The sequence below is a fragment of the Pogonomyrmex barbatus genome, unplaced genomic scaffold (assembly GCF_055798465.1).
Source record: "Pogonomyrmex barbatus isolate J1 unplaced genomic scaffold, ASM5579846v1 scaffold3, whole genome shotgun sequence".
NCBI classification, from domain to species: Eukaryota; Metazoa; Arthropoda; class Insecta; order Hymenoptera; family Formicidae; genus Pogonomyrmex; species Pogonomyrmex barbatus.
In genome coordinates this window covers 21,218,866-21,236,365 of record NW_028297127.1, presented here as the reverse complement: position 1 = coordinate 21,236,365, position 17,500 = coordinate 21,218,866, and the positions used below count along the sequence as shown (strand labels likewise).

Sequence of the window (17,500 nt, the reverse complement as noted above, 5' to 3'; positions counted from 1 at the left end):
TATGGAAACGATCGGAAAAAAATATGAAAACAGGGTAAAACACCCTGCGTAAATGCATCGTACGAGCATAAAACGGCAGTAACCTTCCCTTATCGCGTTATAGCTGCCCGGTGCAGTTGCACGGAACGTGATCGAGTGCATCCACACCGAGCGGTAACGCACTCGCTGCCTCTCTCGTACATAAAATAAAATAAAAATGAAACTTACGGGCCACAAAATCACACAGTATCTCTATGAGGAGAAAAAGAGAGAGGGGGAAGGGGAAATATATTAAAAGTATAAACCATATTAAAAAATCAGACCGTATGTTCCGCGCTCTCGCTGCAAGTCAGTTTATTCGAGCGTAAAATCAGACCGAGACTGGTCCTTGCTCAAGGATAAATAGCACTTACTGATTACATCTTATCAATTAATTAATTAATTAATTACGCTTACCTGCGGTGCACAATCTTGAGTCCTCGTCGTATCCGTCCTGACAATCGGGTGCCCCGTCGCAGAGATACTGTATCGAGATGCAAATACCGTCGCCCGGGCACTTGAACGGTTCGTACGGATGGCAAGCCTCTGGAAAGCGAAACACGAGTCCGTTTGATAAAAGAGAGAATAATTAAAAATGTGCACGCATCTCGATCGTGGCTCAATCTCATTTCGTGGAAATGAAAGTCCGGAAAGGTCGATACGCTCGCTCGATGGCACGGTCGCTGCGAGATGATTAAATTACGACGATAACGTATTAATGTCAGGGATCCGAAACAGGGAATTAATAAATACGGTAATGCGACAGCGCCCCCTCGTACGGGAAGCTTTTGGGATAATTGAGCAAACACGCGATCCCGCCGCTCACGCGACAACAGCCGGAGCGCACGGTTGACGGTTTCTGAAAAATTCAATTAGCGAAACGCTTGATAGAATAGTGCATCGGGAACAACACGTAAAGCAAAACGTATCAATTTGTTTACGCGTTGTTTCTTTCGCTCGAGGCTCGTAGAATTATTCCATCCAAAATTTATCCCACCAATGTTTTTTTTCAGTGATTGAAATCCATCTCCATTCACCCGTGAGAAATAAATAATAAAGTAAATAAGTTCTGAATAAGTGTCGCCAGATTTCATAAAAGTCGTTCGAGAATACGAACTTTTATGTACCAACCCTTCCCAAGGAGAAAAATGAGAGACTTTTCTCAGATCTCCTCAAACGCTTGTCTGGAGGAGTTTCGTCTCCCAGGAGATCAAGCTATTGACATCCTATTTATTATATAAAGAGAACGCACGTTGAGTTCCACGAAAGAGGTTTACTTCCGACTTTAGCGGCCTCCGAGGAAATATTTTGTAATACCCCGTGTACGCAAAATCTCCCTTTTCGCACGGTTTAAATGGGAAAAACGTCGGCGAGTTAACACGCGTCCGGTTCCGGATGAAAATTTTCGTCCGCACGGGCGACAAGAAATCGCGTCCGCGTGCCAGAAATGCGGAGGAAACATCGTACAGCTGTCGTGCTCGGCGATCGATTGTGTAATATTGTGCCACATTTCGTTATATATGATCGCCCACGTTCATTTCGCATGTAATTTATACCGTAAACACGGGGAGCATCGTATCCATAAAAGCTTCAATTCTGATTAAGAATTCGATATCCGTACGCCGTTCATATATACATATATCGAATATATATATATATATATATCAAAAACCGTATCGAACCACCGGCGACAATGTGGTGGTCCCCCCCTCCTCCTTCCCCGGCCATCAATGTTATTAAATTACGCATATGTCGCAGTTTTCCTTCTTTCCCGCGTGTTTAGACAGGACATATATAAGTGGGCTTTAAGGCAAACATATTTCACCAATGAGAAATCCCGCCGATTGTATCCGGGATTCGTCATTCGCCAACTCGAGGACCGCGTCGGACTCGAGTTTCGCGCCGCGGAATGTTATTAAATTGCCGCATGAACATCGCAATTTTTTTCCACGTGTTTAGATAAGGCGCCCATAGGCGTCAATAGGCGTTCGTATTCAGTGAACATTACAAATTATTATTTCACCACGTCGATCGACGAGAAGAGCGATGATTCCCCGGGGACGAGTGGCTACCCCTACGGGATCGAGGCGAGCTTCAGCCCCGACCTTAATGCATTCCGAATGAAACGTGGGGATATTAATAAAACAAAAAGATTGTCGCGTACGGCCTCTTCCCGTACGAGTGGGAAATACGCACGCGGCGATATAAGTGCGATGAATTTTAAATAGGGAATATTTCGATCGGGCGCCGAGCCCGCATTCCCTCTACGCACGTTACGGAGTTTCCTCAATTATAAACTTGACTGAAACCTCATTCGCACCCGGAATGCGCCCCGCATAGAATATAGAACGACCTTCCGTTTGCGTCCCGGATCTGCCTGGAAACTCGGAGACAAAACTCATTGTCTCCGCAAAGTAAATAGAAAGTTGTGAAATCTCATCTCCCCGGAAACACCAACAAAAACTTCGTCATCGAATTTACCTCGTTCCAGAGTAATTTCCCTCGTTCCTTATTCCTTTATTTTAACTGAGACGAGACACGGAATAGAAATACGAGAGATGTTCAATGTCGCTTCCCATTTGAGATCTTTCGGAAAAACGCGGGACAAGATAAAATGGCAAAAGTTTCCACTAAGGAAGGTAAAGGGCTCGAAGGGCTCGAACGGAAGATAAATAATCGCGAGAAACGGAGGGTTCAAGAGGACGCGATCTTAACTACCGCATAAAAGCCGCTCCGTGAAAGCAGCTCGGCCCTGAATAGCCGCGAGCCGAGTTGAAAACGCGTGTCTCTAAATGTCATCGGCGTGCTATATGTGACTCGGTACGCGTTAAGTATGCGCGTTATTGACCCGAGCCAATCTGTACGTACAATGTAATATATACGTATGCACATGTATATGCGTATACGTGTAACGAACTGTCGTCCGTTGCGAGAGTCACGCTCCCATATGGTGGTCGCGAGTTCCAGCGAAGCAGCTCTGTCGTAATCGCGCCACTCCGCGCCCCCGTTAATTTTAATGGATGTTAATTAGGAGGACATGATAATGCGAAGGGTGACACAATCTCCCAAAAGAGCGCTTCCTCTCCACTTCGTACTTCGTCATAAGCGACACAGACATAATCGTGCATAAAATGTTTGCGCTTATTTAAGTTTACCTGTACACACGTTTCATAACGTGTTAACGTTGCATAAAGGATAAAGCTTTTAATCATTTTGCGACCTGCTCTGGTTAGTTTAGTTAAAGCGGGTCTCGCTCGTAAAAAATTCAGTTTACAATCCTTTACGGTTTTTACAGAGGATTACAGAAATTTGTAATGCTAGAGAATGCAACTAAAGAATGCAACACACTAAAGAATGCAACGTACGATGTTCCTCGATGGTTTTGTTGGGTCACAGCGAAGTAGTCGAAGAATTATTAAATGACAGCAAAAGTGGAACATCTTATGTATATTCCGGCATCGCGTGAAGGGATTCGGTAAACTCGTTAGCAAGTTTCACGTTTGCTAGTTTGTCTAATTAAGGTGTCTGTATTGTAACTTTGGTATTTCTCTAGAATTTCGCAATCACGCGAGAGCTGCGAATTAGTTTCTTCAAGCTTTTCTTAGTTTATATAGTTGCAATAGTTAACCCCTTATGTTTGTACAGATAGGATGAGCCATGCGTTAATTTTTAAATGTCTATAATAAATTCTCCAGAAATAACTAACATTAATATTGCGTTGGATATATAGAAGGATAGGATTAAATTTATCATAAACAATTAAAACTGTTGTAACTTTATCGGACTATGATATCATGATTCATTTAAAAAATATATATACATAAGGTGAAGTAAATTGAGAATCTGCATTGATAAAATATTGCGATAAAACTTGTATTTTAGACAACTTTAACTGTTAAAATGGTTAAATGGTTAAGTAAAAAAAAAAAAGGATGACTGAGAAGAATAAAACTACGAATGACTAAGAATGTTTAACGAATATTTATAATTTTTTATTATTCCTGGATAACTTTGGATATTCAGATATTTTCATTCGAATTCTGCAATTTATAAAATCATTCAAAGTACAAGTTTCATTAGAATCGTTAATGTTCTTACAATTTACCGTTCATATGCGTATTTTTCTCAAATTTCTGAATAGTCTTCGCAAAACAGCTGTGTTTTTCACGCGGTTTTACTTTTGCACGATTTATTCCGCACAATCGGCTTAGCAACATAAGCGTCCATTTCCATCAATGTAGATTAACTTTAATAATTCTGACAGTTAAAAAAAAAAAAAAATAATAAAAGTTCGATTAAAGTTAATCCACATAATTAAAAATACATAGAAATGGACATAAGATTCGCGGCACAGTCGGCAGCTTGGAATCGTGTTTTCTCGAAGGTGCGCGCCCGCAAAGGAGAGCTCTCACCGTCGTCCCGCGACATTCCCCCTAGTAGTTCTGCGATTTGTGCCGAAGATTCCGTCGTCACTTACCCGAGCGTTTCGTGTTGAAGTGCCCGTAGAAGCGGCTGAGGTCGATCGCCATGACGGCGCGCGGAAAAGCGGCGCAGGCCGTCAGGGCGATGCCAAGTGCAACCGCACCGTTGCAGAATCTCCGTACCATCCTGGTTTCGCGCTTTTTAGGGGTGGGGGAGGGTTGCAGACAGATGCTCCCTTTTCTTTCTCTTCTTCCGCTGCTGCGACGACGGCGACGGCGGATTTCGAGTTTGGGATCTCTTCCTCCCTCACTTCTTGTTCTTGGGAGGCTGACTCTCTTCTCCCCGAAGAATCCTCGGTTCTTCCTCGCGAACGCAAACCCGGCAGTATACTGTCACCCTCGCGAGAATCACCCTTGCTCCCTCGCTCGCTCGCTTGCCCGCTGGTACCTGATGCGCCACCAAGGTTCGAGTAACTCCTCGGGGTGGCTCGCGCAAGGTCCCTCGCCCCGAGAGCACTCCTCCGCTGTTTCGGCTGCGCTGCGTCTGTATGCGTGGGCGCGAGTATTAACGGCGCGGCGGGGTCGCTCCCACCACCCACTTCGTTTCGCCCTTTCCCAGAATCCTTCTGGTATCACGCTCCCTCGGGCTGCGCTCCGCACTCTCTCTCTCTCTCTCTCTCTCTCTCTCTCTCTTGCCACCTCCTTCTCTCGCTTACACTATGTAAGAAGAAGAAACGCTTATCCCTCGCTAGGCGCCTGATGGGGTGCACAGCCACTGTGAACACACCTGCGCCACGCGCTCTCACCTGCAGCCGGCTCGCGTTGCTGACTGGCGGAGAGGGAGGGGAAGGGCGGAGAAAGCGCGTGGGAGATCGGCACGGCCAATCCGCCATTGGGTTACGCCGGATACGGCCAATCGGGAAGCGCGAGATCGCAGGTCTACCCTGGAACACCCACGCTCGCCGTTGCGTCCAGTCGCATCGATTTCAACCCCTCATCGCCCAGTGGCGTAAACAAGGGGTGGATTACGATGCGTATTCGTATTTCCATATTTCATTTTTTTTTTCGCCACTGCCCCGCTACTTCCTCTTCGCATTAAATTTCCCTATAATCGACGTGCTAATTTTCGCCCTCTTTCTCCCTCCCTTCCGTCCTTCTCACGTCTAGAGTGTCCTCCCTCGTTACGCCCTGTCCCTGGATTCGCCGTTACACCCCTGTCTTCGCCCGATAGATAACTTTCGCCTGTCTTTACAAGATACTTTTAAGTGCCAAGTATTATTATCGCTGCAATTTCATAGCGAATCCGTCGTTATCCAGCCGAGGAAACGCTATAATTACTCGACGCTCTTAAGTAGCATGACAACTACTACTTAAATCGGCGCGCCGGTACCTGTCTCGGACACGTCTCGTCCTGACGACAATAAAGATTTAATAACTGTCTCATAATGCCAAAGACCGCCATTTACCGCGATAAAACATCGCCGGTGATATCGATTACTTTCAAAGAATGAACACTCGGAATTTGCACAGATCACTTCATGATACTTTAAATGAAGATATCTCATTCTTGTTGTTTTGAATTGTTAAAAAGAATTTCATAATAGACTTGACCTGTAATGTATATCATGACAGATAAAAAAATAAGCAAGCCTTGGTATCAATGCCAATAAAAAGAAATGTTTATTTTTATCAATGTAGATTATTTTAATCTTGGTCAAACTTACCTTTTATCTTTTTTTTAGTTCTAAGAATTAAACAAAGATAAAGAGTGAATTAAGCCAAAATTAAAATTAATCTACGTATGGTAGACGTATGGACATAAGACTTCGATAATAAAAGAGCAACAATTATGTCGTGTCTGAATGAATATAAAAATAAATTTATGAACGTACGATATAACGCCTGTTCGCTATTACGCTTGTTCGAAAATAAAATTCTTCCTCTCTATAGCTGTTTTAATTTAGCTTTTAATTTAACTCAGCGATGGATTTTATAAAACCTGAAAGGTTCTATTTATTAGATCTCTCGGAGAAATGAACCGCGGTTATTCGTCGGTTATCCAAGCTATTACCTGGATTAGCGCTTCCCACGCGTGCTTTCATTTTGCTCTTCTTCATCTTTTTTCTTTCTTTACCCTTCAGGGTGCGATTCTTCCATACATACGGCATCGATAAGCAAAGTTTATAGTTACCAATATTTCTTTTATCTTTTATTCAGTTTTGCTTAATATATTTTTATAACGATAGAAGTAAAAGTTTTTTCAATGTATAACTTTTACAATAAAAACAAGAATGTTTATTTAAAAACGTTGTTTGTAGAAAAAGTTCTTTTATCGCTTTATTATCATAAAACGATTCTGCAAACTTTTGCGTCGTTGATCGCTTCCTTCTTCAGCATTCCTTTTTCTTTTTTTCATAAAATTAAATAAATTATCTTTAATTATTTATTACATTATATATTTACATTTTTATTTTTAAAGTTGAGTAAAATACATATCGTATGCAATTACAATTAATCGCAGTTTCTCCATTTTATTTTTAATCTGTCTTAAGAATGAAGATTGCTCAATACAAATATACATTCTTAGCGTGTATCTATAAGATCTCACGTTTGGGATCCAACCAAGAATTTTATTACGCATATTTTTCCCTTTTTTCTATTTCTATCGTAACATTATAATTATAAACCCGATAGGGAATGACGCCATAGATATAAAAATCGAGACAAGTCGATTTAAAACTTCACACGTACCTGAATGTAGCAGCGTTCGCAGGATCCACTATCTTGAAATTCTCTCTGCGTGCCACAAGGTATGTATACAAATATCGACGTACACTTGACCAACTTGAAACGGACATTATCGACTTTTTGACGACTTGTTGTCGCTCGTCTTCACAGGTATGCATGGAACAAGGGCGGGCAATTTGTCTTTTCTCTCTTTCTTTTCCAAGGATTGGAATCCGATTAAAGAATGTTAAAAAGAAGGAGGCCATCGACGTTCGACCGTGATTTATTACGCCGCCCCTGGCTTCTCAGAAATGTCACAGTAACGCAGGGCGCACCAGCCGATCGCAGTCGTGTAAACAGACGAGAATGCGTCTGGCCTGACGGTCGCGATGCAGTCCGATATCATGGAGGACTTGAAGATCAAATTTTTCGGTCTCATTAACAAGCAGGCAAGCCCAATGTTCACGTGCGCACCGCGCGAGTACCGTAAGGTGCAAACGCTTTCCGCTGCGCTACCTTGGGAGTTAGGTTATGTCACGACTCGGAAGTGATGTGTACAATATCGCGCCTGACGTCTCGCTGTCAAACGTCGCGTCGCGTTGCGTTGCGTTGCTTCTTATTTCTCTTATCTCCTTAATTGAATTTTAACGACAACCATTGCTGATAGGGCAGCAATTTTTAAAATATCGGCGACTCGATATCAGTCGCGTTATCATACGATATACTTATTTTATATAATAGATAACAAATATATTTAATTTAGGCATAAATACAATCAACTGTACATATTTGAAAGAAATATTCGTTTAATTATGACAAATTTGCATTATCTGTTCTTGACAATTAACTAAAAATTGAAGAAAGCAATATTCGGTTTAAAAATATATGTTTTACTCTTAGAATAAATAAAATCCGTAATTATTTGTTGCTCTTTTAGAATGCAACCAAAGTGCCGCTCATGGGCTTGAATCCCGATCTACTTAATCCTCCTGATTTGCAAAAAAGTGAAGATCTTTGTTCCGAGGCTGATCAGTCGACAGAGAGTGAGCCTGTACCTGATCAGGATATATTAGATTCTATTGAAGATGTTTACTTCAATGTTGCTGATAATTTCGATTCGTCACGCTACGAACTGGAGAAACTGCCAACGATATTGCACTCCAAGGAAATTGAAAAGTGTTATAAAAAACTCAAGCAGCAACATCAAGTTGTTTCCAAGAAAGTGTTGCAGCTTATTCTGCAGAAGCAGAGCGCTTGTGAAGCGGAATTCGATAAGATTCTGTTGTTGCAAGATCAGCTACAAAACGTCCTAGAAATATGTAAAATAGGAAGGACAGATCTGAAATTAGCCGAGGAACAATTTACTAAAGCGAGCTTGGGCATGTTAGCAAATTATCAGAGACGACAAGCGACCCAGGAATTATTAAATAATTTAAATACTATAAAGACATTGGTAAGTTAGTTTTTGTTCTATATTTGTGTTTAAAAAAAATAAACGAACGGAAGATTATTTTATGCATACATAAATCTAATTGCTATATTATATTAGCAATGTACAGGGGATCGTCTGCAGGAGCTTCTGAATAAAGGAAATTATCCTGGAGCCATATCACTTCTTTTGGAATGCCAGAGTGCCGCTCAGACTTACAAACATTTTCACTGTATCGCCGAGCTAAATACAAACCTACAAAATATTTTGGATCAAGCAGAGAGAACCTTAGACAATACACTCTCTAAAATGTGCACTGAATTTGATGTCGCGGTGTATTCTTCTATTCAGGAAGCATATACATTATTAGGAAAGACACAATTTGCCATGGATCAATTGCACATGCATTTCACCGCTGCCATTCATAACACGGCGTCTGCCGTTGTCCATCGCTACGCGGGAGGCGATGTGAAAAGACAATATAAACAACTGTGTCAGGCTGTGTCCCGTAAGAAGTGCATAGCTTGTCTCACGGAACTGTGTAAATCACTGTGGACAATACTGAACTCATATCATTTAATTGTAAATTGGCATAATACGCAGGAAGATAAAATCGAGGGTAAATCCGATGTTAAGGATTTGGAGGCGACTTTAAGCAAGCAATACGTCAAACACAAATTGGAGAACGGTATCGTCCGAGTATGGCATGATGTGGAAATGAAGATATCAGTTTATTTGATGAATACAGATTTAACCAATACTAAATTTGAGCAGTTTGTTCAAATATTGGGCATAGTCAACAGGTAAGTAAATTGATAACATATAACGATTTTATTAGCTATTGCTAAATAAATGAATTGTCCTTGAACGTTCTGTTAATAGGCTAATGGAAATTGGGGAGGAACTCTGTGGTTTCAAATCCGAAAATTTGCAGGAGTCCATAAAGAAACAGTCCCTATCTTACTTTTCTCATTATCACGCATCTCGTTTAGATGAATTGAAAATGTTCTTGGAACATGACGGCTGGGAGTTATGCCCCGTGAAATCCGATTTTATGGCTACCCAATTATTAGAGTTTCGAAGTTTGAAACCTTCGCTTAATAACTGTAAAGCGTGGAATAGTTTAGACAGTTCTACTTTAAGTGACAGTGATAATTCTACTGGAATCGATCTGCAGAAATATCTTGAGGGTGGATCGTCACCGTTCACAGTAGGATTGGATGATACCATGGATGAAGATATTTTAATAAACGATGTACGAAAATCATTATGCTAACATTTTAATTATCTAATGCTGGTCGTATACTAATGCCTTTGCGCATTTTTATCTAGGTCGAGCAACCAGCATATTTTTCGGATGAATCCGATGAGGATATTCCTGATGAACTGAAGCACGAGTATGTGGATGAATTGGACTATACGAAAAGTAACAAAAAGAAATGCAAGCTCAAACAATCTGGACCTATGGTCACAAACACGACATTAAGCATACTAAGAGTGTGCGGCAAATATCTACAGATGTCGAAGCTTTTGCGATCGATCGCGGTTACTGTCATACAAAGCATGATACAATTTTTCGAGCTATGCTTCTATACAGTACACTTATTCTTTACATCGGATCTTGTAAGTTCATATTATGATTCTTAACCATACTCACGTGCCTAGGACACGATTTAAAAATGATTCTTTATTTTTTCAGCAAATTAATAGCGACTCGTTATACAGTCCGAAATTAAAATTATCCTTAGCGCGAATCAGAGAAACTTTGATTATCTCTGAGAATGATACAATGGAAGAAAATGGCAATGCGAATTACGATAAAGTAAGACAACCACAGCTTTCATCCATTGTGAATTTGTCACAGCCTGAGAAACTCCACGGATTAACGGAACGTATTGTGGCTGTCGAGTCTCTGATATTTTTAGGACAACAATATGAAGGTCTAAGGCCTTATTTAGAGCATCTTATTGCCAGCAGTCCTCAAAGAGGATTTTTGCATCAGTTTTATATGCAAACGATAGCATCCACCATAGACTTGAGAAAGCCAGTCTATATGGCGGTAATATCGCAAACGTTTGACGTTGCAAACATTTTGAATTTAATGAACAAGGTCAATTGGGAAGTGACCGACGTTATGTCTCAACATAGTAATTACATCGACGCACTTATCCAAGTATGTCTCGTTATTTGTTAAGCGAAACTTTATTTAATATACTTTATATAATATTGGAAATTATCGTTTGACATTTTTTAGGAAGTGTGCACTCTGAATGAAAGACTTAACACTATTGGAACATACATTCCTTTAAATGCGGATATATGTAACGCAGTATGGGAAAACGTGGCTCATTTAATTACTCACACCTTAGTGGAAGGGTATAAGAAACTTATCATCCTTCGAAAAATATTTAATGTTTTGAAATAATTAAATCGAATTAATAGAAACATAATACTGTCTAGGTTTTCCAATGCTAAGAAGTGTTCGAATGGCGGTAGAGCTTTGATGCAACTCGATTTCACACAGTTAAAATCAAAGTTCGAAAAAATAACATCGTTAAGACCTATGCCGCATAGGGAATATGTTGAATTGTATATTAAAGCGTACTATCTTCCCGAAAACAGCTTCGAAGAATGGATTAAGGAGCACAAGGTAACTATACGCGATTGCGAGACACTGGCAATTTTTTATTCTCTACCTATAATAATAACATACAAAATGCTTGATGGACATGTCTTGCAGGAATATTCAGTGAAACATTTAGTCGGACTGATTTCGGCGACGTGCCAAAACAATAAAAAAACACGACAACGATTGATAGCGCTTGTGGAGGAACAACGACCCAGTAGATAGCATCCAACCATTTATTACAAACCGGTACAAGATTATATTGAAATAGGAAGTATTTGAGACATTTATCAATTGAGGATACGATAATCATGTTGTTAACTGTACAGTAGAATGATTTTTTAAGTATGTTATGAAACTGATCGAATATATTCGTGTTTATAAACTATTTTGTCGAGTTAAAATCTTCGGAGGATCTTCATGATCACGAGAACCAAATAAGCAACATTTCAATATATGAAGTATTCTGTATATGAATCTCATAATTCTAAGAACGCTTTACAATTATTAATTATAACTCTAATGTATATATTACAGATGTTTTAACATATAAATGTATATTTTAGAGTCTATACAGTTAGGCCACACGCGAATTGGTACGATGAAACTTTAGCGTATTTTTAATATACTAAAATTTCTCGAGAGAATGCGTGAGATCGCAACAGTAATACGAATCTCATTTGTAGATCTACAAATTTGCAATACCATGATAACTAAGAACTTAAAACATTGTCATTGACTTTGCAATGAAAAATTACGTGTATATATATTATATATATATATATATATATATAATCTGTATGTCACAACTGCGTTAATTTAAGGAAAAAGAAATTTTTCTCAGAAGCAATGTTACATCATAAAAAGTGAATATTTTTTTATATTCATCTTGTTTGAAAAATTTATTTTGTAAAACTTTTTATTTTTATAAAAAAGACACAGTACGCATTAAATATGTGACGTGTCTCTCTCTTCTCTTTGAGATTATAAATTATTAAATTGCGATAGTAAGTATTTCTGAAGTTGAAAAATAGAAGATGTGACAGTTAATTTTGTTAGAAGTTAATTAAATTAACTGTTGAAATAGTAAAACCATGACTCCTCACTGAATTAACAACGTTATTTATTTTATTTTAATTCAATTTTTATGTAAATTGGGGTAACATATATTAAAGAGAGTACTAATAAAAAAATTAAAGTATTTTTAGTGCTTCTATACCCATGAATTATTAACAAATTAGATGTGCATGGTACATGTATATATACCACAGAATGCACAATTTAAAGAAATTTTTATTATACAAATGATAGTAATATACAAGTACATAATATACTTTCTAGCTTCGTCGATTTCCGATTTCGTAAAAATTGCTATATATATATATATATATATATATATATATATATATATATATATATATAATATATATAATATATATATATTGCATATAATATATATAATATATATATATATATATATATATATTGCATTTATTATATATTTATATCCCATATACACACCATAAACCAAAAAGCTCCTGTTGCACCAGTAAATATTCCTAATTGAAATTATTTTAATGCCCGAGACTCTTTGTGAGCAATCCGCTCTTCCTACATATTTCCGAGAGAGAATTGCTCGTTGATTTAATGAAGATTTTCTTAAAGTATTAATTAGAATTTATCTGAATATAATTACGTGTACATAGTTTTATAACATTCGAAGGCCATATAATTAAGAATGTAACATACTATAGACTATTCAAACAATAGGAATAAATAGCAAATATGTAAATTAATAGAACAATATTTTCTCTTTTATTGCGCCAACTCTTTTTTTCTTTTAAGGCAGATATTTCGTTCTCGGAAATATTCGCGATCGTGGTGCATTAGGAATTCTCTGGCTGACAGCGTCGATTCATGTGTAAGCTGATAGCGTCGATTCATGTGTAATATTATTCCTTACATTCCGAAGCGCTTTAATGAGCCTTAAATTTTTTTATATGGCCCCTGATAAGATGTCGTACTTATTAAATGTTAATTTCCTAAATGGCAAATCACATCTGGATATTCTTCCTTCTAACCGAAAAGATACGTTTATAGGTGTATATATGTGTGTATATATATGAGTGTATGCGCGCGCGTATATGTATGTAAAATAAAAGGGATGACACGTTACCATGCTTTTTATCGTGAGTAAAGATCTCCAGCGCACCTCTCTGATAGCGATAAATTTTAGGGTCTTCGTATAACACTGATAATATCAAATTACCTAAAAATTGTAGCAAACCACACATATTCTGTATTTTAAATATTTACGAGTGGCCTCTGCGCGATACAATATCATAATAAAACTATTTGTTCACTGAACTGAGTTTGGAAACTACATATTTTAGAATCCGAGATATATTAGTCTTACTTTTATCGGCCTTTCCACTTCATCTCTGAACTTCAAACACGAATTTATTAAATTGCTACTGGATATCTCTCACCCGTGTAATAACGAAATTACAATAGTATTACTCCTACAAACTAATTAGAGATTTTTCTTTAATATCATAAAATTCTTACTATGTTCAGGCTTTGGATATTCGTGAAGCAAAACAGTCGATAATTTTGAATTATTGTTCCAAAATGAAATAATTAATGTGTTTATCAAAGACATTTTCATCATATATAATAAAAAAGATGTTTAGAAAAGCTTTCTTTTTCTAAAACTTGTATTATTCTTTTGGAGCAATTCTTTTTTTGCCCATGTATCTCTTCGTTTTTATCAAAACTGCCGTGAAATATTTTCTATACTAGTCGCATAAAATATTTTTATTTTAATTATAAATAATTATCATAATTTTGTATTTCTTTAACAACATATTAGTATGGATGTATGGAACATAAAGCTCAACATAAGCTGGAATATATCAAACATATTTATGTACATAAAGATTTTGTCAAATGACATCATAACATCACATTTAATAAGAAAATGGCTTCTAAAGCCAATGATAAAACGTAACACAATTATATATATATATTTAGGTTAGCACACAATATATGACATCGCTATTTGAAACATTGTTAAAAGTGCAGAGATTATATTGACGAGATTGTATGAATATATGGCCATGGAAGGTGCTAATTGATGTATCTATGTTGTGGAAAACAGTTCAGTATTTCCAAAGCCTGATTACGATTTTTTACAGGATGCGTTTAACTTCACGCCATTTCCCAAGTGAGATAATACTTAATATTAATGGTACGGATGTTGAAGAAGTTATACGAACTTACGTCTGAAAAATCTCTGTGTTGATAATCCATGTAGATTATTCATACAACTTAAAAAAAAAAAAAGAAAAAAAAAACGTTCCTCTAACAGTCTAATTCGCTAATGTATCGTGGAATGTAAACAAGGTGTCAATGCATTCACGAATTACAAGGTGTATAATCACTATTATTTACTCGTAACTCAATTTGATTCGTTAATCATACACAAATATTTTGAACACTTGTAAACTTCTATGAATCAGTTATGAATCTCGAAGTATATTCTTACTAGCCTTAATCTATGGATTATGCTATGAGAAATGAAACGGTCACGGCAACATCTATCTCATCCATTTAAAATGTCATTCTTAATGATCTGATTTGTTGCGACCTAATACTAATATGCTTTTATTATCTGATACTCACTTAAACAGTAAAAAATATTGGCAGATTCAATGCTGTTACGTTATTTGTAACATTGTTCTTTTTTCCATTTCGTTTCTTTTTTTGGTTTTTGAGCTCACAATATCAGTAAACTGATAACTCCTTATTGCATTGCTTCCTGCGACTTGTGCGTAATCAGGATAAGCCTGGCGATACGTTACGTATCATTGCGTTTCGATCATTTGTGAAACGGAAAAGATAAAAAAAAAAAAAAAAAAAATGAAAATTGGTTGAAAAATATACGTAATTTATCGAGTTGGAAGACAATGTAAAAAAAAAAATCATGATTTAAGTAATTTTTCGGCACGGTACTCGAAGCAAGGATATTTATCAACGGAATAATCATGCTATACTATATAAAGCCTCAATGCACGTGTTGCAAGTTTATTCACGTATTATTTATACTCACGGACTATATGTATGAATATTATATAATACATATTAGATAGCACTTTGACAACAAGATATTGCGAAGTTAAAAATCTAGCTGCGTCTCATTAAAAACCTGAGGTACTTTTCACTCTCGGGAAACGCAACTCCTTTCGAATAACAAGTTACATAGAGATCGATCGGATAAGATTCTGCAAAGGTAAGTTATACAGTATACTAATCCTTGTGAATCCGTGAAACCCTTAATATCATAACTAGATCCTCATAATTTTCTGTTTCCTTTCTCTTTAAATTGTACAACTTATGTGTCTCGTAAAACAGTACACTTGCGTGAATATGTTACATGTACAGAACGGTATTAAGCCCGCTCGAGTAACTCTATTCAGTAATTATTTCCATGAAATGGGATAAATAGCTAGTAACAAAGGTCGCACCCCTTGGTACCTCGTTTACAATAAATTACTATTCACCTAGTATCGATATTATTGGAACACACCCTTAATAGTTGTCTTTATATTGTTTCTCTTTGTTCCTTTTTTGTAACTGTTATTAATTAACTTTACTTGTGAAAAAGATCTTCAAATGATTCAGTTGTTCGTTTTGACGGAGCCTCCACATGATAAATTAAAATAAAAAATACAAAGCAAACGTGTATTCTCTGTATATATAGCTAATTTGTGAAAAATAAATATTTGCTCATAATTTATGATTACTGGTTAACCACGTAAGGCCCTCGTAAAGCCCGTCTCCCGTTGTGGCACAAGATGGCTGAACGTACCAATTTCTATCTCGTATCCTAGTTAATCCCAGTTTCTCTTGAATTTCATGTGGTTTCATTGCTAAAGGAACAAAAAAAAATATAAAGAAAAATTCGTATATTGTGCTAAGCGTGTAAAGATATCTATAGCACATATATACATTACTGCATTAAAAAAGATATCTAGAGATATCTAGAGCATATATGTCGTTATTATTAAGAGATATAAAATATGGATAACGAATCTTTATAAATATCACTTACCATCTGGAAGATCTTGTTTATTAGCAAAGATTAAGATTATCGCATCGCGCATTTCCCTATCATTTATAATTCGATGGAGTTCTTGGCGGGCTTCGTCGATTCTATCCCGATCCGCACAGTCTACTACAAAAATAAGTCCTTGCGTCCCTGTATAGTAATGACGCCATAACGGACGTATTTTATCTTGACCACCTACATCCTAAATAATAGAAATATTTCATTGAATTAATAACAAGTGACTAATCTTGGTTAGTGATTCTTTGATAGGTCTTTAAAGACCTTTATGAAGGAGTTCAATTCACTTACCCACACATTAAATTTAACATTCTTATAGGTAACTGTTTCTACATTGAATCCTACAGTTGGTATAGTTGTCACAGACTGTCCTAATTTAAGTTTATACAATATCGCTAATATAATTTGATTAAGGAAATGAATTTTTCAAAACAATAAATAGAAATATATTGTACCTTACATAGTATATGACATATAATCATTTTAATTGCAATCACATGTTTAAGTTATATAATATCATACAATAATGTAAAAAAAATTAATTGCAGAAATAAAATAAACATAGAGATAACAAATATACAAAACATAAGGATCAGCATGACTGAAAGGATACTAGTTTTTCCTGCCGCATCCAGTCCTAACATGAGAATACGCATCTCCTTGTTGCCAAAGATCTTTGACAACAACTTGCCCATTTTGCCAGCTGTGTTCTAGGCACCCGGCACCTGTACTTCACAAAATACACGACATGCGTTAATGATGCGCCAAAAATCACAAACTGTCAGAAACCTGTCCAACAACGTCGCGTCGTTTCGTCACCGTGGATTTCGGTCATCTCGTATCTCAAGTGAAATTACATTAGGACACATATCCAACGCGAATGATTCTGCTCGATATATCGAGATTACATAAATCTCGTCGGACACGTGAAATTAACGGTGACCTCCGCATTTATCTCGAGAGAAAAGAAGGAAGAAAAAAAAATTCCGCAAGGTTCACCGTAAACGTGTTGAGCGCGGCGGCGGAAATCAACGCGGAAATTGTTTAAAACCCACGTTCAAATCCCACGCCTCATCCGCGCTATCGCATCCAATCGTCGGCTACGCGGCATCGATCGACGGTTACCTCGGCGTCTAACCTCCGCTACGAAT

General features: G+C 37.3%; 3 protein-coding genes across 7 annotated transcripts in view; 1 reads left to right on the top strand and 2 right to left on the bottom strand.

The window, feature by feature from the left end:
- LOC105429580 (IDLSRF-like peptide) overlaps window positions 1–5,231 on the bottom strand; it is a 10,447-nt gene extending 5,216 nt beyond the window's left edge. Inside the window, exons 1-2 of the mRNA XM_011642664.3 lie at window positions 4,496–5,231; window positions 436–564 (exon numbers count right to left, since the gene is read on the bottom strand). Coding sequence (XP_011640966.1) covers window positions 436–564; window positions 4,496–4,625 — 259 coding nt within the window. The 5' untranslated portion in view covers window positions 4,626–5,231. The remainder of the gene's footprint in view (window positions 1–435; window positions 565–4,495) is intronic.
- A 1,703-nt stretch (window positions 5,232–6,934) lies between these two features.
- Vps50 (vacuolar protein sorting 50) lies at window positions 6,935–13,588 on the top strand. 2 transcript variants are annotated; one of them, XM_089079471.1, is made up of 10 exons: window positions 6,935–7,249; window positions 7,338–7,657; window positions 8,104–8,619; window positions 8,716–9,398; window positions 9,478–9,850; window positions 9,928–10,218; window positions 10,295–10,768; window positions 10,850–10,971; window positions 11,056–11,245; window positions 11,336–13,588. In XM_089079471.1, exons 2-10 carry the CDS (start codon window positions 7,556–7,558, stop codon window positions 11,444–11,446), a joined length of 2,862 nt encoding a protein of 953 aa, XP_088935597.1. In that variant the 5' UTR covers window positions 6,935–7,249; window positions 7,338–7,555; the 3' UTR covers window positions 11,447–13,588. The 2 variants fall into 2 exon arrangements, with proteins under 2 accessions (XP_088935597.1, XP_011640964.2); XM_011642662.3 differs by having other exon boundaries at window positions 6,938–7,249; window positions 7,338–7,615.
- A 1,057-nt stretch (window positions 13,589–14,645) lies between these two features.
- The window catches only part of Arf51F (ADP-ribosylation factor 6), a 4,131-nt gene continuing 1,276 nt past the window's right edge, over window positions 14,646–17,500 (bottom strand). Inside the window, exons 1-5 of one of the 4 annotated variants that reach the window (XM_011642654.3) lie at window positions 17,405–17,500; window positions 16,963–17,074; window positions 16,641–16,744; window positions 16,335–16,533; window positions 14,646–16,152 (exon numbers count right to left, since the gene is read on the bottom strand). In XM_011642654.3, coding sequence (XP_011640956.1) covers window positions 16,010–16,152; window positions 16,335–16,533; window positions 16,641–16,744; window positions 16,963–17,044 — 528 coding nt within the window. In that variant the 5' untranslated portion in view covers window positions 17,045–17,074; window positions 17,405–17,500 and the 3' untranslated portion in view covers window positions 14,646–16,009. Of the gene's footprint in view, window positions 16,153–16,334; window positions 16,534–16,640; window positions 16,745–16,962; window positions 17,075–17,348 lie in introns of all 4 variants that reach the window. The other 3 variants (XM_011642653.3, XM_025218882.2, XM_011642652.3) reach the window with 3 other exon arrangements.

Excerpts from the sequence above, each read along its gene's own strand:
- Vps50 (XM_089079471.1), top strand. The coding sequence starts at position 7,556 with ATGCAGTCCGATATCATGGAGGACTTGAAGATCAAATTTTTCGGTCTC. Across the intron at positions 9,851-9,927 it reads AAGATATTTTAATAAACGAT|GTCGAGCAACCAGCATATTT; the intron begins GTACGAAAATCA and ends ATTTTTATCTAG. Across the intron at positions 11,246-11,335 it reads AATGGATTAAGGAGCACAAG|GAATATTCAGTGAAACATTT; the intron begins GTAACTATACGC and ends CATGTCTTGCAG.